The sequence below is a fragment of the Hypanus sabinus genome, chromosome 16 (assembly GCF_030144855.1).
Source record: "Hypanus sabinus isolate sHypSab1 chromosome 16, sHypSab1.hap1, whole genome shotgun sequence".
Lineage (NCBI taxonomy): Eukaryota > Metazoa > Chordata > Chondrichthyes > Myliobatiformes > Dasyatidae > Hypanus > Hypanus sabinus.
The window spans coordinates 81,625,145-81,652,837 of NC_082721.1; the positions used below are offsets into that span (position 1 = coordinate 81,625,145).

Below are 27,693 nucleotides of genomic sequence, written 5' to 3' on the forward strand. Positions count from 1 at the left end.
TTGTTCAACCAGGAAGAATGGGTGAGGAGGCGTGGTGCAGGCAGAGGAGTTTTGGATACTCTCAAGGGTATGGAGAAGAGACTAAAGGATACAAAGGCATGGATGAGGATTTCCAGCAGAAGATGAGGTGAGAGTGGCAACGATGATCTTTGTGACAACGTTGAGGTGTGGTAGTCACCGAGTCAACTTTAGCATCAAGGCTGCAATTTAGACATCAAGGAATTACCAGGGGGAGGATGGAGTGTGTGGGGAACAGAGTTTGTGCCAGGGACCAGTGCGGTGTGTTGGTCTTCCCTAATGTGAGTAGGGAATTTCTTCTGATCTAGCACAGATTGCCAAACAGATTCATCAGTGGTCACTGCCATTTTATTCACTTTTTGAGATCTGGACATCATTTGCAAGACTAGGGTTCGAGAAGTGGCGGTGAACTGCTTTTTTTTTTACGACCACTGTTGTCCATCTGGTGAAGATTCTTCCGTTATGCTGTAAGGCAAGGTACTTGGGGATTATGACCCAGCAACATCAAAGGATTGCCAGTGTATTTCCAAATCAGGATGTTGTGTGAATTGGAAGGGAATCTGTGGGCATTGCTGCTCCCGTGCTCCTGCTTCTCATCGTTTTAGCAAATGTCACAAGTTTGGAAAGTGACTGGATAGACAGTGCACAAGAGATTCTGCAGAAATCCAGAGGAACGCATACAGATTGCTGGAGCAACTCAGCAGATCAGGCAGCATTTTTGGAAAAGCCAATGTTTCGGGCTGAGACCCTTCTTCAGGACTGGAAAGGAAGGGTGAGGAGGGGTGAAGTAACTGAATATGGCAGATCGTGTCACATATTGTATTAGAGGGTCAAGGGATTTGGGGAGAAGCCTGGAACATTGAATTTAGATGATAAGCCATTATTACAAACGTATATTCAACGGCAGGATGGACTTAAGGAGCCAATAGCTTACTCCTGGTCTCTGTTTCCCTATCTTGGCATGCTGTTGTATTGCAGAGGCAGTGGATGTTTAGGATGGTGGGTTAGCAAGCAAGTGGTCTGCTTGGTCCTTGATGGTAGTGAGAGCTGTTGTCAGTGCTGTTACCCAAGAAAGTGAAGTCTTGTGCCTTGCAGACAGGCCTCACAGCCTCTGAGCAGTGTTCTCTGAGGATATTGACTAAAGAACCAACCAATTTCCCTCCACCTGCACACTCCTCCATCTGGCCGAATGGTCCTCACCCTGAACAATTTTTCCTTCAGCTTCTCCCACTTTCTCCAAACCCAAGGGGCAGCCATGGGCCTCTTCATTGGCTAAGTAAAACATCCCATGTTCCCCCGCTACATTGACAACTGCATTGGTGCTGTTTCATGCACCCAAACTGAGCTCGTCAATTTTACCAACTGGCATCTGGCATCTATTCTAGCATCCTTCCCCTTCCTTTTCTGTCCTGAAGAAGGGTCTCAGCTCAAAACATTTCCCTAGATGCTGCATGTCTTGCTGAGTTCCTCCACATTTTCAGTGTGCTCAACAAGAAATTAGGAGCAGGAGTAAGCGGCCAGGCCCCTCAACACTGCCTGCCATTCACTATGCCCATTGCCATCAGCCCCTCCTTTGTGCCAGTTCCCCAAAGTCTGTTCAGAAATCCTCCATCTTTCAAATAATTATCTATCTCTCCCCCACTCCCCCTTGCACTCCTGCCCTCGCCCTCCCTTCTTCCCCTTCCTCTCCCTCGCCCTTCCTTTCCCTCTCCCGCCCCCTCACATTTCTCACCCTCCCCTCCCCGCCCTCACCCTCTCCTGCCCTCCCTGCCCTTTCCTTCTCCGTTGTCTTCCCTCGCCCTCACCTTTCTCACCCTCCCCTCTCCCTCCTCCCCCTGCCTCCACATTTCTCCGTCGTTAGTGCTGTAGAGTTTTACTGCGAGGAAACAGGCCCTTTGGCCCGGCTCATCTCTGCTGATCCCAAGTTGCAAGCTCTATTTGCATGCGTTGATATGTATCGCTCTGCTATCTCTCCAAATGTCTTGTAAACTTAATTGTTTCCACCTCTGCCATTTCCTCTGGCAGTTTGTTACTCTCTACGTCAGAATCAGTCACGTTCATTATCAGTGACATGGATTGTGAAATGTGTTGTTTTGTTGTAGCAATACAGTTCAATGCATAAAAACTACTATAAATTACAGTTAAGAAATAGATTTTAAAAAGAGCAAAGATAAAGCAAATCGTGAGGTAGTGGTCATGGTTCATGGACCATTCAGAAATCTGATGGCAGAGGGGAAGAAGCTGCTCCTAAAATATTGAGTGTGGGTCCAGTACCTTAGCGGTTGTACCAAGAAGGGGGCATGTCCCTGGCTGGAGTGGGCCTTTAAAGATGGGCTCAATGGCGGGGGAGGTTGGGCCCATAATGGAGCCAGCTGGGTCCACAACCTTCTGCGGTATTTTCCGATCCTGTTCATTGGAGCCTCTGTACAAGGCAGCAACACAACCGATCAGGATGCTCTCCATGGTATAGCTGTAGAGATAGGTAACAAAACAAAAATGGTGCCAGAGAATGGGTGGCTCCTTGTGCATAGCTCCACGTGAAAACTTGCCCTTCACATCTTTATTGTCTTACCCTAAACTCTCCTATCCTATGGAAACGGCCTCTTGACTATCAATGCCTCTTGTGATTTTATAAACCTCTCTATGGCCACCCCATCATTCTCCCCCTCTCCTGGGAAAGTGATCCCAGCCTATCCAATCTCTCCTCTTAACTCAAGTCCTCCAGTCCTGACAACAATCATGTGAACCTTATCTGCATCCTATTTAGCTTAATCCCATTATTCCAACATCATGGCGATTGGAACTGAACTCAGTACTCCAGGTGGGGCCTAACCAACGATTTGTAGAATTGTAACTTGAAGTTCCAAAACTTGTGCTCGTTGTCACCGCCTTTGAGGTTGGGCATGCCGTATGTGTTCTTCATCACCCTGCCTTCCTGTGTTGCCACTTTCAGGAAACAATGTTCTTGTCGCACCAAGTCTCGCTGTTCAACCACTTTCCTAGGGCCCTGCCACTCGATGTGTATGTCCTGCCCTGGTTTAACTTGCCAAAAAGTCACACTTCACATATATCTAGCTGTTCCATCTGAAATGTTTTCACTAGAGGGAGAGTCATGAATAAGGGGACATAATTACCAGGTAAGTTGCTGGTCTTTCCTCCACCCGGTTTCTTAGTTAATCTAGATTAGTGGTTTCCAATCTCTTTTTTATGCCCTGGACCAATGCGGGTCCATGGACCTCAGGTTGGGAACCTCTGATCTAGATCCTGACATGGCGTTAGACAGCTGCCTTCACTGTCCACTGTACTACCAATTTTTATGTCCAAAGCAAATTTGGAAATCATGCCATCTGATTCTTATCCAAACCTATAATATTACAGCCAGGGGAGTGAGCATTAATCCTATGACCTGCCATTGGTCACAAGCCTCCAATTTGAAAAGTAACTCTCTACTACCACCTGCCTTCTACCACCAAGTCAATTTCATATCCAGTTGGGTATCTCACCTGGATCCTATTAGCTCTAACCTTCGGGACTAATCAACCATGAGGAAACTTGTTAAAAGCCTTGCTAAAGTCCATGTAGGTGACCTTTACCACCGCTCCCCCTCATCATTCCTCACAGTCACCTCAAAAAAAAACTCCATCACATTCTTGAGACATGATTTCCTGTGCACAAAGCCTAAATATCCTAGCAGATGACAACTTGCCTCTATCTCTATGAATTCTTCCAAGCTGCTTTAGAAAAGCATTTATCTGTCTCTTACTTTCATCTCTACTTCTGCCCTATCCATAATGTAGCACCTTTTCACTCATTACCTCTTATTCACCCATAGAAGCCTCTGGTGGTCACGGTAGAACTGAGTTCCTTGGGAATACCAGATTGAGGAGGCGTCTGAATGTAAAAAAGCCAGATATCAGGAGTTGGTAGACAAGTGCCAGAGACAGTGGTGGAGGGCACGATGTGAGCCCATAGAGCTGGCGTGTAGAGGTTTTGCTGGCTGCCCACTGTGCAGAACCTACTCTCTCCTTGGCATTAAGGGGACTGCAAAGAAAAAAGCCATCAGGACCGTCACAGAAGCTGCTGAACGAGCCTTCAAATGGCAAAGGTTTGAGAGGTGTCACACTTGGACCAATACTGCTGGGACACAAGCCAGTGCCTGATCAACCCTGGCTGGGTCACCTGGGTGAGAGTGTCTGATGTTGAAAGACCCAAAGCCCCTGGTGACCCCTCAGGTGACATCACTGATGATGTGTCCCAGTGTACCTAAGATGTATCTCAGCATCTTGAGATATATTGATAGATATATTTCTGGGCCTGTTACCAATGTCGTTCCATGTTGTCAATTCCTGTGTTTTTTCTTCCTTTCAGTCATACCGAGGACCTTATCGTCACGCCTTTTGCTCAGGTGAGTTGAAGGTTAAACACGTTGTTCTAGTCTGTCTTTTCCCACATTCTCTCTCCGCAACTCTCCAGTTCCCTCATAAATCCCACTCCGCAATAATTTGCTGTGGAAAGGGTTGGAAATCAGATCTTTTCTTTATGATATGAGGGTCGATATATTTCTGTGCTGAATGTACGGATCACTGGTAGAGTGAGTCATTCTTATTCAACTAGATTTGGGGATTGGAATGACAAGTATAACAAGAGCCTGTCATGTCTATGAGTCTTCAACAGGCCTCAAACAATTCGTTGGGGGAATCTTATTGGCCAAAGTAGGGTTATGTGTACGGGGACGGGGCAAGGAACTGTCAACTGGCTGAGTTCCTCCTGCGATTGTTTTGTTGTTTCAGTTCAAAGATGTGCAGTCTTTTGTGTCTCCGTTCAATGACCTCAGATTGGCTGGTGAGGGAGATGGGAATTTACAGTTCAAAAGGGGCCATCCACATTTATAACCTATTCATTATTATGTTTTTTTTTATATATATGAAATTCAATAAAAAGATTGAAAAAGAAAAGGAGCCATCCAGTTAGGATGAATCCCAACTATCTCCTCCTCTGCCATAACAGGGACATCAGCTTCGCCGGACCTGTTTGCTCTTTGGGAAAAACTCCCCAACTCTCCTTTTTTTCTCAAGGGTTTCCTGTTCTTTATTGAATCTGCTTCAGCCACCATTCCTGGTTGCAACAGCTCAGTGAGTGAAATGAAAACTCCTCACTCCCCCGGGGAACTTCAGCATTTATTTATTATCTTCAGCCTATGTTCTTGGGTATCTACCACTGAGAACAGTCTCTCCGTGTTGATTCTGTCAGAACTGCTCTGTAAACCCTCCACTTAAACTTTACTCTCAGGCTGGGGAGCTGTGTCACCTCACAAAATGGGCCGTCACGGTAAATTAGCTCCCCTTGCCTCTGATATCCTTCCCAAAATGGAGTGACCACAATGAGTCACAAAATTGCACTGAGGGCAACCAGTGTTTAAGTAATATCTCTCCCAAATCTTTTTTATCTTTGTCCTCGCTTCTCTGTGGCAAAATTTTGTGTAACTCTGCCCTACTTTCCCTCAGAAGCTTGGGATGGATCCCAACTATCCTCCCCCTGCCTTAACGGGAACATCAGCTTCACAAGAGGAGGCAAAGACAACATCCTCATTCAGTGTTTCAGCCAAGCCCATTGCCTCCACAAATACATTTAATTTCTTCCCTAATCACCACTGGCTCCCTTTCACACTGCTTGTTGACAGAAAATTAGTCCTCCATTCTATCTTCCCATGAATCTTTCTCTCATGTTGTGAACTTCTGGTGTCCTTCTTAAGTTTTTTTCTCTATGTTTCATTTTTGTACATTTTTAACCTAACATCAGCCGACTTGTCCATTTTATTTTAACCTTAGTTTCACTGGTCCTTCATCAGGATTGGATGAGGTATTTGTTTGGTTTAACAATTCTCCGATTAGTTTAACAATTCTCAACTTAACCTTTTGGCTCCACGCCATTCCCCAGGTCACTGTTCCATCACCCCTGTAACTGTACACATCACGTTTGAAGTAAATCTTCCTATTTGGGCGCCACAGTAGAGTAGTGCATAGCTCTATGCTACAGGGGCGTTGGAGTTCGTAGTTTAATTCCAGTGCCCTCTGTAAGGACATTCTCCCTGTGGTCATGTGAATTTCCTCCGGGAGCTCTGGTTTCCTCCCACAGTCCGAAGACATAGCAGTTAGTAAGTTGTGATGTGTTGAATAAACTGGGTGCTGGGCAGCAGAACCTGTTCCGCACTGTATCTGATTGATTGGTTTATTGGTTTTTCCTTCACCGATTGTATCTCTTCACACATCTGGGTATTAAATTTCACCCACTCTGTATTAGCTCAGTTCGTCCTGACATTGACCTCCACACTGCTTGCTGTCGTTTGTGTTGTCTTCAGAGCAGCAGTTGTGTCTGACCCCTGGGGAACTCCGTGAGGATTTCCCCTGCATCTGAAAAATAGCTGCCAGCCCTCTGCTTTCAATATTATAGCCAGCTCACCACATCCCCTTTAATCCCAGGGGCTTCAACTCTCTCAATAAACCTACAGGGTAGTAATTTCTCAACAGTGTTTTGAAAGTCCCCAAAAGTTGACTGGCTAGCATTAGCTAACTTCTATTTTCCCAAGTGCTAGTTAACTTAGTCTCAGATCATTGTTTCATATATTTCCCCATTACTGATATGGAAGGCTGACTGGCCTGTGGTGACAGATTTAATCCGCTACACAGCATCACGACTAGTAGAGCCACAGCTTCACTTCTGCAGCAGCCCCGGTTCATTTCTGACCTCAGGTGCTGTCTGTGTGGAGCTCGCACGTTCTTCCTGTGAACATGTGGGTTTCCGCTGGGTGTTTGATTTACTTCTCACACTCCAAGCTGTGCAGGATGGTAAGCTGAACGACTATTGTAAATTAATTTCAATATGAAGATGAGTCATAGTCTTAGGGGTGGGGGTGGGGAACAGTTAATAGGAATGTGGGGAGAACAAATTGGGGGTGGTGAAGGTTTAATGTAAATTGGTGGTTGATTTGTCAGGATGGATCTGATGGGCCGATGGGCCTGTTACCATGGCCACCCTGACATTCCGTGACCCTCTAACTTCTTTTAACTGGTGGGGTAGCATTTACGATCTTGTGGCCCTCTGTCACGTCCAAGTGGGTTGTGAAGATTGTGTTCGGAGTATCTACCTTTCCCCAGAAACCTGGGATGACTCCCATCTGTCCCTCCTCTTCTGCTGTGCGAATACCAATATCTTCACCAGCAAAGGCAAGTGCAAAGCCTTCAGTAACTGCCTCAGCTGCGCCCTCTTCCTGCAGAGGAAAATCTTTTGTTTCCTTATCAGCCCCTTGTTCTCCGTCACTCCCTAATTTACAATTTCTAGTGCTCCATTTTATCTTACAATTTTTTTTGATTCTTTGTCCCTTTTTCTAACCTTGTTAAGCTGTTTGCACTTTCTGAATTCTTTTTATGTTGAGCCTGCTCTTCCATTTTATTTTAAATTTAATTCAAAGTTCAAAGTAGATATTATCAAAGTACATACGTCACCATATGCAACCCTGTGATTCATTTTCTTGTGGGCATACTCAAGTCTATAGAACGGTAACTATAACAGAATCAATGACGGACCACCCAAGTAGGGCATTCAAACAGTGCAGAAGGCAAGAAACTATGCAAATACAAAAGAATAATATAAATAAATAACCAATAGATATCGAGAACCTGAGGTGAAGAGTCCTTGGAAATGAGTTCATAGGTTGTGGGAACAGTTCGGTGATGAAGAAAGTGAAGATGTGTGAAATTATTCCCTCAGGTTCAAGAGCCTGATGGTTGAGGGGTAATAACTGTTCCTGAACCTGGTAGTGTAAGCCCTGAGGCTCCTGTATCTTCTTCCTGATGGCAGCAGTAAGAAGAGAGCCTGGCCTGGGTGGTGAGAGTCCCTGATGGCGGATACTGCTTTCCTGTGACAATGTTTCATGTAGATGTGCTCAGTGGTTGGGAGGGCTTTACCTATGGTGGGCTGGACCATATCCACTACATTTTTGCAAAGTTTCTTTCAAATTTATCATTTGATCCTTTTGGTTTCCCTCCATTTCCAGTGGTTTCGCCCGTATTGAACCCCTCTCCTAATTTCAGTCTTTCCATTTCTCATGCTAGTCTTTGTCTCCCTCCCCCCAACAGAAACACATTCCTCTCCAATTCATCCTACCACCAATTCATTCTCTCCTCTTTTGTTTCCTCCTTTTCTCAGCTCATTTTATTGTACGCGCAAGGGGTTCTGCAGATGCTGGAAATCCAGAGCAACACACACAGAATGCTGGAGGCCTTTTATCAGGACTGGAAAGAAAGGGGGAAGAATCTAGAATAAGGTGGTGGGGCAGGAGGAGGTAGAAGGTGATAGGTGAAGACAGTAGGTGGGGGAGGGGTAAAGTAAGAAGCTGGGAAGTGATGTGGAAAAGGTAAAGGGCTGGAGAAGAAGGAATCGATAGGAATGGAGAGGGAGGTTATGAAAAGCCAAGAGATAAGAAGGTAGCCAGAGTGAGGAATTGAAGGGTGGTGGTGGGGGGGGAGGGGGAATCAGCAGATGTTGGAGAAATCTATGATCATGCCACCAGGTTGGAGGCTACCCAGACGGAATATGAGATATTGCTCCTCCAACCTGAGAGTGGCCACATCAAGGCTGTAGAGGGGGCAGTGATCCGAGATGTTGGAATGGGAATGGGGATTGGAGGTTGGCCACTGGGGAAATCCTGGTTTTTGTGGATGGAGTGAAAGTGCGTCGAGTCTCGTCAGTGTAGAGGAGGCTCCGTGAGATACAGTAGATGACCCTGACAGATTAGTTGGTGAAATGCTGTCACACCTGAAAGGACTGTTTAGGGACCTGAATGGAGGTGAAGGAGAAGATGGACGGGGGGTGTGTGGTACTTCTGCATGCAGGGATAAGTGCTAGGAGAGAGATTAGTGGGGAGGGATGAACACACAAGGAGATCATGAAGGGAGCGATCCCTGTGGTAAATGGAGTGGGGGGGGAGGTAAAGATGTGTTTGCTGGTAGGGTCCTGCTGATGGTGTCAGAAGTTGTGGAGAATGATGTACGAGATGTGGAAGCTCATGGGGTGGTAGGTGAGGACAAGAGGAGCCCCTATCCCTGTTAAGGGGGCAGAAGATGAGGTGAGGGCACATGTCCAAGAAATGGAGGAGATGCTGGTGAGGGCAGCATGAATGGTGGAGGGAAATAAACCCCATTCTTTGAAGGAGGAGGACATCTCTGGTGCAATGGAAGTGAAAGTCTGGGAACAGATGCAGAAGATCATTTTATTGTGATCACTGTTGCTAAAAGCTCCCTACTGAAATCTGCCTCTCGCCTCAAAATTCATTCCACAGGTCCCAACCCCTTGCTACTGCCTTCCTTGTTAACCTAACCACACGTGGATCAACTTATCAGAATAATATCTAAACTGCCTGCTCTCTGGACTCCTTTGTATTTATTTTTCCATTCTACGTTAAGGTGTTCAAAGCCTCCTTTACTCAGAGTATTGTTTCACAGTTGGGAAATTTGGATAATTAAGATATTGAGGCTGAGGTGTGTTTTAAGGAGAATGCTGAGGGGACTTTAAGCCAGTTTACACTATCCCTGCCTGCAAGTGTTTGATGGGATCACACAGGTGGGGGGTGCGGGATGGAACGATCTGTACACTGTACGATCACACTGATCACCTGATCATCCTGATCACACTGTACGATCTGTATTGGTCTGCTCGGTATTTATTGATTGCTCTCTTCTCAGATTTTGGCGAGTTTGCGCAGTGTGAGGAACAATTTCACTGTCCTGGCCAACACTCAAGGGCCTCCAAACAAGTGAGTATCAGGGCACCCAGCTAGGGGGCCGTCCTAAAGATGTGAAGCACAGGAGCAGATTCTGGGTCTGCACCAACCGACGTCCACCCATTTACACACTAACCTTCTAACCCACTTTATCCTCCCCAAGATCTCATTGACACACCCCAGATTTTGCCACTCGCCTACACCCCGAGGGCAATTTGCTGTGGCGAATTCAGCTTCCAGCGTCCACGAGTCTGGGGATGTGGGAGGAAACAGGATTTCCCATGTTGTGACACAGTAATGCGGACAGCAGCCGAGGTTCCTGGAGGGGTGAGGTCAAAGTCAGAGTAAACTTCAAGTCGAAGTTCTACTTGCTGTGCCAGTGTGGTGCCAATTACATTGTGGTAAATGCCTCCCTAATCAGATTTGTGGAGACGAATCTTTTCCCAGGCGGCCTGGAATTGCCTTGGCCCTAACATGCAGAGAATGGCCACTCGGCCATCCCAGTTCCTGCTGGTCCATGCAAGCACCTCTCACTTTGGTGATCTTTCTCCTGATCCTTTCTCATACATCACCACCTCCTTCAATGCATCTGAATATCACACCGCTGATTGCACGTCGGAAGGAGTCCGTCACAAAGCCATTTTGCCTCCGTTAAGCAGCTTCCTCCGGAATCTGTTATTTGAAATGTTTATGGCTATCTTGAGCTTATGCCCCCTCCCCTTTGCTCTGGACTCTTTCACATTCTCCATCTTCTTCAAACTGTCCATTTGACCTCCAGTACCACTTCACTTCCTCGAGTCCCGGGCTGGTTCAGATGGTGATTCAGAACAGCTTGACAGAAAATAGAGTTGGTGACTCCCAATTCCTGTGGTGTGCACTCTTGCACTCACTCTGTTTATTGCAGAATTCCAATGCATTGATGGCGAAGACATTGGAATACTAGGTGGATCCCAGCTGATTTCTTGAACGATCCTATCTGATCCTGCCTGGAATTCCTGGTTAATTCACTGCTGGGAGGTACCAGGTCCCCAAGTAGATAACCTTGGCATGTCTATTGCCAGAGAAGAGCATCCCAGCAAATTCTATGACCAAAAATCCAGTTGGATTCCTGACAAAGGATCTTGGCGCTCTCCTTGCCAGAAGAACCCAGCTGGTCCAATGTAGGCCTCCCTGTTGGAGAAAAGTGCCTGTTCTCCTGGCTTTTCCCAGGCGGGCTGCATGAACCCATGGTTTTGGTAACAAGGGACACTGCTGCATTCAGGTTGAAGTCACCGAGGGAGGAGGCTAAAGGTGTTGTCAGCAGCCCTTTAGGGACCTGAGATATTCCATCTCACAAGGTGTGTTTGTATGTATATGAAAATGTCTGTATGTTCTATAACTCTGCACGTGTGTGTGTGTGTAAAAATATCTGTATGCCTGTATAGCTCCGTGTGTGTGTGTGTGTAGTGTGCAAAATATGTGTGTGTATATGTATCCCTTACAGCTTACTAAAGGCAGGAGCTAGCTGGCTTTCCACTCTGTGTCGATGGCCTTGGCTTGTGCTGAAATACAAGTGATTGTCTCCAGAGGGCAGTAGTGAGCAGCTGCAGGGCTGAGTCTCGACTTAGTGGGCAGCAATTGGAGAGGGTTTCTCAGGCTGGGAAGCTGCAGTGTCTGAGTGACTCACAATGAAAAAAGCACTCTAATAATAAAGTCAATCCAACGCCAGACAAGGCAGTAGAATCGCCACTGTCTGTGATTTATTCTGAGTTAGTTACTTTATCGGTGTGTCCTTTTCTGTGGCTTGAGTCAGATTCCTTGTATTCTGTGTGCTCTCTGTGAGTTTTGTCTCTGCCTGTGCTGTGCCAGGGTGTGTGTGTGTGTGTGTGTGTGTGTGTGTGTGTGTGTGTGTGTATTAGCTCACTGTGTCATGATGAGTGTTCCCACACAATATGTCTGTGTTTAATTATCATGAATCATAAGACCATAAGATATAGGAGCAGAATTAGGCCATTTGGCCCATTGAGCCTGCTCCATCATTTCATCATGGCTGATCCATTTTCCCTCTCAGCCCCAATCTCCTGCCTTCTCCCTATATCCCTCCATGTCCTGACTAATCAAGAATCTAAAAACCTCTGCCTTACATGTTCTCGATGACTTAACCACAGCTGCCTGTGGCAACGAAGTCACCACTCCCTGGCTAAAGAAATTCCTCCTGGTCGTATTTATAAAAGGCTGTGTCCTCTGGCCATCCTCTCCACATCCACTCTCTCGAGGCCTTTCAACACTCAGTAGGTTTCAAAGAGAGTTCCTCTCATTCTTCTGAATTCCAATGAGTAGAGGCACAGAACCATCAAACGCTTCTCATGTGACAAACCTTTCAATCCTGGGATCATTTTTGTGAAACCTCCTTTGAATCCTCTCCAATGACAGCACATCCCTTCTTAGATTAAGGGGCCCAAAACTGCTCACAATACTCCAAGTGAGGACTTGCCAGTATCACATAAACCCTCAGCATTACATCATTGCATGCATGTCTGAACAAGTTATGTTTGTACTGTATGTCTGTTTCTGTCATGATGTATGATGCCTGTGTGTGCTCAACCTGTACATGTCATGCATGTTCCTGTGTTAATCATGGTTGTGTACAGTGGCCCCATGCGGTGCTGGCATGTCCTACACCTTTCTATTCGCAAAAAAACTAACAAACTGGGCATACGGCAACAAGAAAGAGTGTATTGTGCCTGCGTACTCACTGAACGTTACTCTGTCTGCACCTGTCAACATTTATTCTATCTTCGTGTTGTCCACATCTTTGATTTCTCTGCGTGTATCATGCCTGTTGTTTGCGTGTTTCGTATCAGCTTGCCAACTGTGTAATCAGTACATACAATATATCCTGTTGGTATCTCGCCTGCGTGGTTCCCTGAGCACGTCGGTGTGGTCAGTGTGCTGCCTGTGTGTTTCATGGCCTTCGTGTGCTGCAAGTGACACTAATCAGTCATCTGCTTTCCTTCACAGGAGATCACCGATAGCACCTCAGCCAGCACTCTGCACCCTGTCAGGTAACGAATCTTCTTCTGCCTAGTAATTCCTATACCCGTTCTGGCAAACGGGAGTAAACTGGTTTGTGGTCTATGGAACAACAGGTCGGGGCAGGAACCCTTTAATATTTCCGCACCCCTCTAATTCCAGTGTGTTGCTCCCGTCCAAAGTTAATTACTGCTCTGCAGCCATACTTTTCAACTACAGTATTTGGTCCTAACTATTCAAATTCCCTCCCTGCAAAAGTCCACAATCATTTTTTTGGTCTTCTCCACGCTCAGACTGGTTGTTGTTCTCACACCAGTCTGCCAGCTGCTCCTCTTCCTCTCTCTGCTCTGACCCATCATCGTTGCTGAGGCCGACCACTGTGGTATTATCACCGGCTTGATGACACGGTTTAAGCTGAATCCTGCAACCTGGTCTGGTGTCAGCAGTGTGAACAGCAGTGGGCTGTGCACACAACCCTGGGGAGCACACTGCTCAGTGTAATGGGACTAGAGACACTGCTGTCCACATGCACTGCCCATCCCTCATCCCTTCCCTCTCCCTTTCTTAACCATCCCCTTCACACACCCTTTTTTCATCTCTGTCCACCCCATTTCCTATTGTCTACTTTCCAACCACTCAACTCCCCAATTGCCCCTTCCTTCCAAAAGTGCAGACACAGTCTTTGTAGGGTGTAGAACCCTGTCAAGCTCAGGATGTCATACAGATGGTCAAAGATCCACCAACTCCCACTCCCCGGTCAATTCCACACTTGGAAACCAATGACCAAGTTCACTTCCCAACATGGAGCAGCCAGTTTGAGTAAGGATCTCCATGAGAAAGAACGCGTGCTAAAACTCTGACGATACCAGCTATGCTTACATCCATTAGAGTGTAAAAGAGGGTCAGGCAATGTGAGCACCCTTGAGAGGCAGATGTGCAGAGAATACGTTTATTCTGTGGGAGAGTAGAACTTCAATTGTCTGTTTAAAAACAAGGAGTCGCTGTCCGATGATTTAAAACGTAGAGTGGTACAGCCCAGTGCAAACCCTTCAGGCCTCAATACTGTGCCGATCTTTTAACCTACTCTAAGATCCATCCCTCCTACATCGCCCTCATTTTTTCTATCATCCTTCTGCCCATCTAAGAGCTTCTTCAAAAGCCCTAATATATCTGCCTCTACCACCACCCCTGGCAGGGTGTTCCACACACCCACTACTCACTCTGTGAAAACACTTACCAATGACACCCCCCCCATACATTACTCCAATCATCCTAAAATTGCGCTCCCTTGTATTAGCCATTTACATCCTAGAAAAAAGTCTCTGGCTATCCACTTGATTTGAATTCAATAGACTTTATTTTTCACATCCTTCACATACATGAGGAGTAAAAATCTTTACATCTCCATCTGAGTGTGCAATGTGCAACTTATAGTAATTTGTAATAAATACTATGTACAACAGTCAATATAGCATAGAAATACAATTGTATCAGAGTGAATTAATCAGTCTGATGGCCTGGTGAAAGAAGCTGTCCCGGAGCCTGTTGGTCCTGGCTTTAAGGCTATAGTACTGTTTCCCAGGTGGTAGCAGCTGGAACAGTTTGTGGTTGGGGTGACTTGCATCCCCAAAGATCCTTTGGGCCCTTTTTATGCACCTGTCTCTGTAAATGTCCTGAATAGTGGGAAGTTCACGCTGGGCTGTCCACACCACTCTCTGCAAAGTCCTGCGATTGAGGGAAGTACAGTCCCTGTACCAGGCAGTGATGCAGCCAGTCAGGATGCTCTCAATTGTGCCCCTGTAGAAAGTGCTTAGGATTTGGGGACTCGAGCTGAAATTCTTCAACTGTCTGAGGTGAAAGAGGCGCTGTTGTGTTCTTTCCACCACACAGCCGATATGTTCAGACCTCGTGAGATCCTTGGTGATGTGTATGCCGAGGAATAGTGGTGAGCCTGTCTCCATTCTTCCTGTAATCCACAACCAGCTCCTTTGTTTTTGCGACATTGAGGGAGAGGTTGTTTTCTTGACACCACTGTGTCAGGGTGATGACTTCTTTTCTGTAGGCTACCTCATTATTATTTGAGATAAGACCAATCAATGTAATATCGTCAGCAAATTGGAGCTGTGGGTGGATTTATGTCTCCTTATCACCTTGTACACCTCCATCAGGTCACCTCTCATCCTCCATCGCTCCAAAGAGAAAAGCCCCAGCTCACTCAACTCTTCCTCATAAGACATGCTCTCTAATCCAGGCAGCAAATCTCCTCTGCACCCTCTCTAAAGCTTCTACATCCTTCCTATATTGACCAGAACTGAACACAAAATATGAGTCTAGAACTTTGGTTTGCTATTTAAAAATATGGAGTCGCTGTCCTATGATTATGAGGGGTTTTTTTGTAAGAAGGCATTTGCGTACTGTCTTCCTTAAGGGGAGGTTGAAAGAGCAATCCTTCAAATATTTTTAAGACCGGGCTAGATAGATTATTGATAGGCAGTGAGGACAAGAGAGAATGTGATGAGGTTGTGGTTGGTCAATAATGAGATTGAATGATGGAGCAGATTAGAAGGGCGGAGTGGCCACCTCATGTTCCTAATTTGTATTGTTGAGTTGTGGGTGTGTTTGTGAGGGACTGTGAGTGATGGGCCATGCACATGATAGGATCTGAATGGTGGTATGGCAAAGGGACAGGCTGCTCAGAAACGCTCAACCGTGGCTGCTTCACTTCAACAACCGGCTGTGAATCTTTGCCTTCAGATGAAACATACCAGCAGCTGGCAAAGGAAACGCTGGAGGAACTGGACTGGTGCCTGGACCAGTTGGAAACCATCCAGACCTACCGGTCTGTCAGCGAAATGGCCTCGAACAAGGTAGGAGAACCTTGGGGGAGAGGATTGGCGGGCGGGCAGGAGCATCTGGAAAGGCTGCATCTGAGGAGGCTGATGGCCGGTTGAGTGGAGGAACTGGAGAAGGAAGGGTGTGAGGTTGACAAAGGGCTGGAGTTTGGGTTGTTGGTCGAGAGTGACTAGACAGGGCAAGCTGTGCCTGGGTTTCAGATGGCTTGAGGGGTGAAATGAATTTGGAATGGCCTGTGTATGGAGTGTCTGGGAGAATGATGGAGGAGTGGGCTGTGGGGCTGGGCCGGGGTGAGGGGAATGACGATGGTGGGACGGAACGAGCTTGGGAGCATCACTGGGAAAGGTTGGACGGTGTGGGGTAGATGGGGATGGGGTGGGGGTAAGAGCTGTGGTTGTGGGGTTTAGGGAGGGTAGCTGAAGGAGGAAGGAGGCTTCTGTGGAACTGCACATCCTTCTAGATGGAGGTAGGTGGTCATGTTTGGGGTGAGGGTGTGCCAGGAGCCACAGTGAAGCCACTGCAGTGTTGGTGCCTGAGGTCAAGAGTTAAAGTAGGGGTGGGGGCCAAGGCCCGTGGAGATCAGGGGTCAAAGGAAAGGTTCTGGAGCCAGAGGGACGTTTCTGGGTTTGGGAGGTCAGAGTGAGGGTCAGGTCAGGTCAGAGGGAGGATCTTGGAGCCAGAGAGTGGATTCTGGTGTCTGGGGTCAGTGAGGGTTCTGGGTCGGAGTCAGAGGTGAGGAGTGAAAGTTCCAGGGGCATGTGTCCAGGATAGAGGATCAAGGTCTGGTCTTGATGGCTGGGATAAGTGTCATGGCACCTAAGGTTCAGGATGTAGAGTGGGGTTTCTGAAGTCAGAGCTGGGAGTGAGAGCCACATGAGCAGCTCCTCCTGACTGGAAATGGATGCTGTACACATTCACCCATTCACTCATTCACCTGTCGTGATTGTAGTGTTTAGTTGTAGTGGGTAACAATGAGAGCCAGTATTACATTTGATGCATTGTGACATACTGTGTTTACATTGATGTGTATCAGTCTCTGTGGCTTGTCAGTGACGCACCACGTATCGGGTGTATCAGTCTCTGTAGGTTGGTGCGTGTGTGTGTGTGACATTTCTATCCCTGCTGAACAAGCTGAGAACCGCTCAGTCGCTGCGTGCTTTAGGACTGAGCCAAAGCAGTCCACTCAACGGCATAACCCTGGATAGGTTTCCCAAGTCCAGACTCCAGGAGTCAAACGCAAAGTTATTATCAAAGTATTTTATGTCAAATACAACTGTGAGATGCATCTTCTTGCAGACTGTCAAACAAAGAAACACAATAGAATTCACAAAAAAAATACACCCACAACAAGACCACCTTGCATCCAATCTGCAAAGGAGGACTAATTGTGCAAATAGTAAAAATAAAGTCAGCAAAAACAGGTGGAACGTGAACTGCAAGAGCCCCCGAAACTGAACCACAACTGCGGAGTCATTTCAGCACAAGGCGAGTGAAACTTCTAAACTAGGAGTCCCATGGCTGTAGGGCAACATCTCCCACCTGACAGTGGTAGCAAGAAGAGAGGGAGACTACTCAAATGCAGGCAGACATCACTGAATGCCTGTTTGGTTTCTGCTGTTGTCCTCAACGATTTTAATCTAGCTCGACACTTTAATTGGCATGGAGAAATAGAACCAACTATGGGATTATCTTCCATTATCAAGCCTTGATGCAGCATCACCCCATCCAAGGGTCGCCTCAGCCATACCTGCATGCTGGAGAGTCTAGTTTGTCGAAACTCCCAAGAGATCGCAAAAGCACCAGATCATTTAGTCACTTCAAAAGTACGTCCTTAAAAGGGAAATTACAGGCTGCAGCGACCGCAGTTCAGAATTTTATTAGTATATCTAGTATATCCACTAATGTATCTAGTAGCTTTGTGAGCTGTCTGAACAGCACCAAGGCATCTTGCTGAGCTCCTGACAATGAGAGAATCGCTTTGTGCTCAGGAACTCTAAAGCTTCTGCAGACACACTGCCGAGCGTTTAGCGCCAGTGAGAAGCTGGCATCGAGTCGCGGCACATTCCAAACTCTTGACCCAGTGATGCTGAAAGGATGGTGATAACGATCAATACAGGGTGGTTTCTTGCTGTGCTTGCTGCCGCCAGTCCTGTCTGGTGATAGAGATCGTTGGTTTGGGAGGTGCTGTCAGATGAACCTGGGTGTACAATAATTGTACTGCATTTATACATGGCTCACATTACTCCACGGTGGTGGACGGAGACAGTCTATAAACTGATTGACGGGGTGTCAGTCAATCGAATTCGTTTACCTTGAATGGTTTTTCATTTCTTTGGCATCGTTGGAGCCTCCCTCATCCGGGCAAGCGATAGTATCAGACGTAGGTTCTGATTGGTGGAGAGACATTGTCAGTCGGGGCACTGTCTCTCTACCAATCAGATAAAAGGGGATAACTATACTCATTCTATTTATGGTGTTCCCACATCTGATGGTATCACTTTAAAGATTCTTTAACTTGTTATTTCACGCTCATTATTTGTTGCTATTTATTTATATTTGCATTTGCACGGTTTGTAGTTCATTGATCCTGTTCACAGTTACTGATCTATAGATTTGCTAAGTACGCCCACAGGAAAAAGAATCTCGGTGTCGTATGTGGTGACGTGCACCTACTCTGATAATAAATTTTAATTTGAACTTTGAAGTGAGTCATTGACATCAGACACCTAGCCTTTGACCTGTGTTTATGTTCAAGGTAAATGCAATGTAAATTTATTATCAAAGTACTTGTATGTCACCATAAACAACCCTGGGACTCATTTGCTTGTGGGCATGCTCAGTAAATCCAAGAAGCACAATATCAATGAAAGCACAATGAAAGACTGCACCAGCAAGGCAGACAACCAGCCAACGTGCAAAAGACAGCAAACCGTGCAAACACGAGAAAAATAAATAAATCAGCAGTAAATGTTGAGAACATGAGAGGAGAGTCCTTGAAAGTGAGTCCGTTGGTTGTGGGATCAGAACAGGGTGAGTGTTACCCCCTCGGCTTCAGGAGCCTGTTGGCTGAGGGGTAATAACAGTTCCTGAACCTGGTGAATCCTGAGGCTCCTGTACCTCCTTCCTGATGACAGCAACAAGGAGAGAGCATGTCCTAGATGATGGATGCTACTTTCCCGCTGCTGTGCTTCATGTAGATGTGCTTAATGCTGGGGGGGGGGGGGTTGCAGGGGCATTACCTGTGACGGACTGGGCCGTATCCACCTTGTCTACTGGAGTTTCTGTCAACGTTGACCCCAGGATGTCAAGGACAGATGGTTAGGTGCTGTCTTGGTGATAGTCTCTGCTTGATACTTGGATGTTACAAGCACTACTGGCCACTTCTCAGCCCCTGCCTGAGTGCTGTCGCAGTCTTGCTGAATGCATGCATGACCTGCTTCACGTCCTAAAGGATTTCAGACACAACATCCGCCTGGAGGCTGCACTCACCAGTTGCGGCCCCTCCATAGAGTGGCCGAGATTTTGAAGCATGACGTTTGAATCAGGGCAGGAATTCCAGAACTTCATCAGCTGATGGAACTGTTACGTGCAGGCATGATTAACGAACTGCACTGGAAGGTTTCAGAGTTCTCAGATGGTTACAGGGCTGCAGGCGATTATCGATACAGAGTTCTGGTGAGGTAGGAAAACCACAAAGGGATGTGAAAACCTGGAAAGGAATTATTAAGTTGTAGCATTGCCTCCCAGTGAAATGGTGTAGATTAAGGAGAGTCTGGGATGATCAATAGACATAGGATGCTAAAGATAGTGTTATTAAAAACCAGTCTGGTTTTTTAATGCATACAAATTGTTTTGTCCCAATTTGTAAGGATTTGCACCTTCTTGTAATGGAGGACTCTGTGTACTGAGAATTGGACCTTCCATTCCCTCACTTAGTTCACCCTAGTCTTGACGTCCATTTCCTCTTCTGTTGCATCAATGTATGTGGCACATGTTTCTCATGTACCAGTAGAAAATGGATTGACAGGAGTTGACTCGCCAGCTTCGTATTTTGCTCATTGTCGAATTCAGACCAGACTGGATGACAAGATCTTGTGATTTAAAGTCCACTAGTTTATTGAGCCGTATGGCCCCTGGCATTGATATGCACATGCTGCCTTTTTAGTACTGACTGAGATCGCAACCCCCCCTCAGTGGATTATTTTATGGTTCCTAAGATACTATAGCAGGGGCCAATTGCACAGCTCCCTAGAGGGTGAGGCCCCATTGCCCAGTTATGTGGTGCATCGTACTGCCCTTCAATTTCCCTTTTCCCCACCCAAGTTGCCTCCTTTCCCATTCCCCTCCTGCAACCCCAACTTTTCCTTACCTCCTTGGCATCCCATGTAGCTGACCTGCTTCTGAGTGGGCAGTGTGCCAGTGAGATACCAGCTTCCATCTATTTACACAGAGATCATCCTCTAATTCTTGGGAGTGCGGGAGAAACCACAAGTGATTTCCTGAAGTAAGGATGTCTGCTTTTGAGATTTTCTTTAGTGGCTGCCAATTTAGCATGGTCCAAATTGGAGCACTCTTCAAGCGTTCCAAAAAATCGATTTCTAAGCAGGACAGTTTTCGATGAGCACTTGCTTGCATGCAGTTCATGAGGTCGTAGTTGGCCAGGATTGTGCTGGCTAACTACAACAGCAAATAGTTTAATTAGAACATTACAGGCGTTTCAGCTCACAAGGTTGTAGTGTCCTTTTAACCTACTCCAAGATCACTCTAACCTTTCTATCCCACATTACCCTCCATTTTTCTTTCACCCATGTACCTATCTTAGAGTCTTCTAAATGTCCCTAAATTATCCACTTCTACCACCACTCCCTGTTGTGAGTTCCAAGCACTTTACACTCTGTGTGAAAACCTATCCCTGTACTTTCCTCCAACTGCCGTCGAAGTATGTCCTTTCATATTAGCCATTGCTGCCATGAGAGGTAAACCTGTCCAATCTATGCTCTTTATCATTTAATACACCTCTATCAAGTCATCTCTCATCCTTCTTCACTCCAAGTAGAGAAGCCCTGCCTCTCCTCATGAGACATGCTCTCTAATCCAGGTAGCATCCTGGTAAACCTCTGCACTATCTCTAAAGCTTCCACCTCCTTCCTGTAATGAGGCGACTGGAACTGGACGCAATACTCCAAGTGCAGTCCAACCAGAGTTTTATAGAGCTGCAACTGCGCTTCATAGCTCTTGGACTTAATCCTCCCGACTAATGCAGGGCCACAATCTCCCTGTTCCTCCACGCTACTAAGAATTCTTCCGTTCACCTTGTACTCTGCCTTTGATTTGAACTTCCAAAGTTTATCACTTCATCCTTTGCAGGGTTGAACTCCATCTGCCACTTCTCAGCCTAGTTCAGCGTCCTGTGATTGTCCTGTTGTAACCCATGACGACCATTATGTCACCTCGGTCCAGGCATTATGCTTCAAGCTCCTGACTAAACCTTGGAGGAGTCATAAAGCTGAATTGTGACCTCAGAGTCGGTGGTGATGCGGCAGTCGGGCTGCTGCCCAGGAACCCAGATGCCTATCACGTGCACGAGCACACTGAGGTTCAGCTACAATGAAAGCATTGCTTGCAAATAGACTCAGACAACGCTCAGAACATAACTATGCAAGACAGTGGGGAAAAAAAAGACTTTGCAACAGAAGATGTCTGTGCAAGAAACAAGTCCAAGAGTTGGTCCGCAATGTTGTAATGCTGAGGTGGGCTTATGGTTGTGCAGGTTCGTTTCAAGAATTCGATGTGTGTAAGAGTAGCTTGCACTGGGCCCCCAAAAAAAAGGGTCTTGACCCAAAACGTCGCCTGTTATTCATTTCCATTGATGCTGCTCTACCTGCTGAGTTCCTCCAGCACTTTGTATGTATTGTCCCTGAGCCTTGCGGTATGGGACACCTGGCCTCTGTACCTCCTGCCCGACGGTAGCAGTGAGTAGAAGGCATGGCCTGGATGATGGGACTCCTCGACGATAGACGTGAGCTTCTTGAGGCAGCACCTCACGTAGTTGCTTTCCTCGGTGGGGAAGGCCGTGCCCATGATGGACCAGGCTGAGTCAACTACTCCCTGCAGCCTCTTCACAGAGTTCGAATCCTGTCAGGGCCACAGTGGAAGTCCAGTTGATAATCTAGAATTTAGAAAAAAAAAACAGCGATAAGTAGTATCCAGTTGATAATGACCATGTAAACCTGGTTCATTAATGCTATTTGGGGCTGTCATGTTTACCTGATCTGGTTCATATAAGAGACTAGACCTGCCCCATGTGCTGACTCCTAAAGTGTACTCTGAAATGACCTAACAAGCCAACTAGTAATCACCATCAACTTCTCAATGACAATTATGGGTCAATGGTGGCTTTATCCCAAGAAATGAACATGTCCATCTTGGCCCCGGTCATCTTCGGTCACCAAGATTGATAGTTCCTTCTGTGACTTGCTCACTTTGATAACACAGGGATACTTCACAATGTTAGAAGGCAAGAAAAAGATTACAATAAAAGCAAAGAACTGCAGACACTCAGCAAGCTGTGGTGTGTACGGATTTCAGCAAGGCATTCGACAAGATTCCCCCATGATGCCTACATTCAGGAGGCATGGGATCCTGAAAAACTTGGCTGCATAGATTCAGAATTGGCTTCTCGAAGCGAGCAGAGAGTATATGGAGCACATTCTGCCTGATTTAAGGTGATTGGGGGAAAGTATAAGGGGGATGTCAGAGGTGTTTTTTTAACACAGAGAGTGGTGGGTGTATGGGTTACATTGCTGGGTTGGTGGTAGAGTAAGGTACATTAGGGACATTTAAGAGACTGTTAGATAGGCATGTGGGTGAAAGAAAAGTGGAGGGTTATGCAGGGAGGAGTTGTTAAATTGATCTTGCAGTAGGTTAAAAGGTCTGTACAGCATTGTGGGCTGAAGGGCCTGTATTCTATGTTATGTGTTCTCAGACAAGTAGCATCTGTGCATATTGAAAGAGATGCCCTTCTTTGCAACTCCTGCATAACTGGATCTAGTCCAGCTAAAGGCGGTGCTCTTTTAGAAGTAAAGACAATTTTATGTTCCGATGTCAGCTGCTTCATTCTGGACCACCTTCACACAGATTACAAAAGGTTCGGGTCATTAATTCTTTTAGACAACCAACTGGGACTTTTCCTTAAATCCCATAGGACCCTGCAAAGAACAGCAACGCCACAGGGATGTAAGGATCAACTACATATTGTAAAGCTGAAGGTGATTCAGTGAAAGTGTAGGTACATTCCCATGAGAGAGAAGTGATGGGCAATGAAAACAGGAACTGCATGGATGACCTAAGTTAGAGCAGAGCAGAAGCTGCATATAGAAAATGCCAGGTTGCTAATACAAGTGAAAACAGTATCATTTCATTTTAAACTTCCCTTTTGAAGTTCCTGTAATGGGAGGCAAACAGGGGCCTGGGGAAAAAATACTGTCGGCAAACTTAAAAGGTGTTCAAAAGTATTTGGTGGGCTTGTGAAGCAATGGCAGCATCCATCATTAAGGATGCCCATCACCCAGGGCATGCCTCGTTCTCCTTGTTACCATCAGGAAGGAGGTACAAAACACTCCTTCCTGAGTGTGCACACTCAGTGATTCAGGGGACAACTTCTTCCCCATGCCATCTGATTTCTGAATGGACATTGAACCCATGAACACCACCTTGTTACTTTTTATTTCTATTTTTGCACTACTTATTTAGCTACTTTAGATACTGTAGTTCAGTTTTTTTCCCTAGTATTATGTTTGTGTATATATTACAATAAATATATCACATGTAATAGTGAAAAAAACTGAATTACAGTGAGTGTTGTGTGTGTGTGCGCACACACACACACATTTACTGTAATTCAATTTTTTTTCTATTATGTATTGCATTGTGCTGTTGCTGCAAATGGAACGAATTTCATGACATATGCCAGTGATATTAAACCTGATTCTCATTCTGAAATGGGTAAGGCATTAGGAGAGTCACGGAGCTGATTGGAAACTAAAAAGGAGATTTGCTCATTGGTACTGAATGAGTAATATGCCATTCTTCATCACAGAAGAAGATGCTGCAAAGGGAGATGAATTTGACACTCTCCATGGGTTAGAATTGGTAAAGGAAGAGGTGCTAGAAAGGGCTGACTACCTTAGGTGCTATGTATGTGGAATTTGCATGTTCTGCCAGTGATGACGTGAGTTTCCTCTGGGTGCTCCAGTTTCCTCTCACATCCCAAAAACATGCCAGTTGGTGGTTGGTTGACTGCTGGTGTGCCGGTGAGTGAGAGAATCTGTGAATGTTGATGGGAACATAAAGGCAATAAAATGGGAACTGAGGAGAGAAATGCGATACTAGCATTCATTTCAAAAAGACTAGAATATAAGAGCAAGAAAACAAGATTGAGTCTTTACAAGGCACTGGTAAGGCCTTATATGGAGTATTGTGAGCAGTTTTGGGCCCCTTATCTCAGAAAGGATATGTTGCTGTTGGAGTGGACTCAAAGTCATGAAAATGATTCCATGATTAAAAGCAACACGCACAAATTGCTGGAGGAACTCAGCAGGCCAGGCAGCATCTATGACAAGGGTACAATCGATGTTTCCGGCCGAAACCCTTCGGCAGGAAGGGTTTCTCTTGTTTACTTGGATTAAAAGGCTGGTCATATGAAGAGCATCAGGGCCTATATTCACTGGAATTCAGAAGAATGGAGGTGAGGTAGTGGCCTCATTAAAAACCTACCAAATATTGAAAAGCCTTGATAGAGCGGATGTGGAGAAGATGTTTCCCAAAGTAGGGGAGTCTAAGACCAGAGGACACAGCCTCAGTATAGAGGGGTGTCCTTTTAGAACATGAGAGGGTGGTGAATCTGTGGATTTCATTGCCACAGGCAGCTGTGGGGGCCAAGTCACTGGGTATAGTTAAGGCAGAGGTTGGTACGTTCTTGATTAGCCAGGGCATGGAGGGATAAGGGGAGAAGGCAGGAGGTTGGGTCTGAGAGGGAAAATGGACCAGCCATGATGAAGTCACAGAGAAGACTCAATGGGCCAAGTGGGCTATAGTTTAGAATGGGTGCTTGGTGTCAGTGCAAACACAGTGGGCTGAAGGACTGTTTTTGAGCTCTGCTCAAGTAAGTCAGATTGCATTGATGGAAAAGACAGCATTACTGGTTCGGGTTAGAGAGGCTTTGTCAGAAGTGGAAAAGAGCGAATAGTTTAACATTACAGAGAAGGTACAGACGTGGACAAACTAATGCATTTTGAAACTTCTGGTTTCAGATGGGTGACAAGCTTATTGGCAGTTTATAAAGCAAGAAATAAGTACTCATTTATATTATACTTTCTCTGTGAAATTTGTGGTAAACAATAAAGAGGCACGAGAAAGTGAGGCCGACTCGAGGGCTGGGGTGTGTGCAGGTGCAATGCAGAGTCGGAGTGAGGTTGAGCACGGTCAAGGGGAGGTGGTTGGAGCGAGGTTGAGACAGAGCTGGAGTGTGCGGAAAGTCAGAGATTAAAAGTTTCAGAGCCCAAATACCTAAATCAAGAGCGAGGTTGGATTGATCTAAGGGTTGAGCCGATTTGGAATGGTCAGGTATGGGCCAGAACGTGGCGGCGGAACGGGGCCTGGGTCTTAGAGCGAGGAATGACCTGATGTTTGGACAATTTAAACACTGTGCTAGATGGATTGAAAAGGTTTGCTGCTCTGCAGCATCTACTCTGCTCTCCACGGCACTAAACCTGAGCTGTGGCCTGCACCACCTGCTCCTGATTGCATGTCTGCAACCTCCATTTTGCTCCGCTGTGTGATGAACTGAGGTTAAGGCTGTGGCCTGCTCTTTCTGCTCCGGGCTTCATGTCTATTGACTCACTTTAGTTCTGAATGCTGTTGCTTGCTTTTATTGTTTGCACGACTTGAGTTTTCTTCTCTCTCTCTCTCTGAACATTGGGTGTTTGTTGGTCTTTTTTTAAATGGTATTTTTCAGGTTTCTTGTTTTGTGGCTGCCTGTAAGCAGACAAATCTCAAGGTTGTATATTTTATACATACTTTGTTATTAAATGTACTTTGAACTTCGGTGGAAAATTGAGAAAAGGCATTAGAAAACAGGCGCAGTTCCAAAAGGGCACAAGAATGGAGAGATCTAGGGGCTAACATGTGTAGTTGAAACTCACAGGATGGATTAAGAAAGTATAAATATCTTGTTCAAAAATATGACGTTCAAGAGAATGGGCATCCTGATTAGTTACTTCCCGTTATGCCGTTGGCATTTAAGGCAGCAGTGACGGTCCTCCACCTCTGTTTCTGTTCAGGGCTTCTTTCAAGTCAGTAGCTCCCTCACAGTTTTCACTACTGTCAGTCATGCAAGTCCCAGGTGGAGACTCAGGAATACCATCGCACTCCGATGAAGAAGGGTTCTTCGTTGTTGTTTCTGTCACAGTTTGGTTTGACTAGTCAGGGTCGTTAGCCCTGAAGTGAACCCCCGAACCTGGAAGACCGGTAGACCACGCTTGGTCTGTCCTGATTGACCTTTAATAAGCTGTGGGCTTGGCCATAACTGTTGTATCTGGTTTTGGGTGCTGCCTTTACAAAGATGGATCTGGTAGAAGTATTTAAAACATGAAGCTCATTGACAGAGTAATGGAGTCAGACTTCTCATTGGAGGACAGTTGAAAACTATTGTTCAAAGTGTCGAGAGCAAAAAGCAGATAATTTTTTTTACACATCAAGCAGATAAACCTGCAATGCACTGCCTAATAGTTGAGGAGGCAGATTCAATTATAGTGTTTAAAAGGGAGTTGGATAAATATCTGAAAGAAAATAATTTGCAGGTTTATGGGATAGGATAGGATGGTGAGGCAGAATTACTCTTGTGTATAGTCAGTATAGAATACTTGGGCCACCTTTCATGCTGCAACCATTCTGTAATTAGGAGGCGTACTGTATGTCAGCCCTGGCCGGACCAGTGAAGATGCTCCCTGTACTGAACGATACTAATGGAACAACAATCTGTCAACATGATGCTCATTTCGTGGCTGACAGTTCGTTAATTGAGTTACATCTCTCACTAGAGGGGTGTTTGGACGTGCAGCCTTTCGATTATAAATGAGGTATTGTGACCTGTAAGTGTGTCTGCTGACTTTTGGTCTCCTGGCCCCCTTTGCCCAGTTCCCAGCATGGGTTTTAGTGATACTGTATGTAGATTATTTACACTCCATCTTGTAACTTCCAAGTTTTGTGTGTTCTGAGCATTAAGAAGATAAAAAGCACTACTCTACTGTGCAGGGTCGACTTGTAATATGTGCTTGCTTGAGTGAAGCATGTCTAGATGTTTAAGAGTGACAATGCATGGGTGCTCTCCCTACCCATCCCTTTCCCTCTCAGGTACATCCAGAAAAGTCATTCTCTTCAGGAGACTCCAATAAATCTCTTTTAGAACTTCCACAACATTTTACTGGACTGAGGTCAGAGATTGCAGTGTTCATATTCTGCCAAGACATTACCAGCAGTGTTGTCAATTGGCACCAATTGCCTAAACAGGCTCCAAGGAACCAAATCCCAGAGGTGGGGCACGATTGTCTTCCCTCAGCATTTGTGCAGGTGTGGCAAAGAGGAGCCCTGGTAAAACTGAAATCAAGGGGAAGAAGCTCCAGTGGCACGAATAATCCAACATGGAAACACGCTATTCGACCCAACTGGTACATGCTGACAGCAATGCTAGTCCCAGTAACTTTGATAATAGATTTAATATAACTGAGTTATAAGGAAAGGCTGAATAGGTTAAGACTTTGTTCCTTGAATGTAGAAGAATGAGAGAAGATTTGATGGAAGTGTACAAAATTATTAGGGTAAATGCAAACAGGCTTTTTCCACTGAGGTTAGGTGGGACTACAACTAGAGGTCATGGTTTAAAGGTGAAATGTTTAAGAGAAACATGAGGGAAACTTCCTTCACTTAGTGGGTCATGAGAGTGTGGAATAGCTTCCAGCTGAGGTGGTGCTTAT

General features: G+C 45.9%; 1 protein-coding gene across 7 annotated transcripts in view; it reads left to right on the top strand.

Moving 5' to 3' along the window:
* Positions 1-27,693, top strand: part of LOC132406487 (cAMP-specific 3',5'-cyclic phosphodiesterase 4B-like) — a 311,131-nt gene that overhangs the window by 232,353 nt on the left and 51,085 nt on the right. For all 7 annotated transcript variants that reach the window (XM_059992227.1, XM_059992228.1, XM_059992231.1 and 4 more), the window contains 4 exons: positions 4,387-4,423; positions 9,759-9,829; positions 12,797-12,840; positions 15,563-15,675. In XM_059992227.1, coding sequence (XP_059848210.1) covers positions 4,387-4,423; positions 9,759-9,829; positions 12,797-12,840; positions 15,563-15,675 — 265 coding nt within the window. The remainder of the gene's footprint in view (positions 1-4,386; positions 4,424-9,758; positions 9,830-12,796; positions 12,841-15,562; positions 15,676-27,693) is intronic.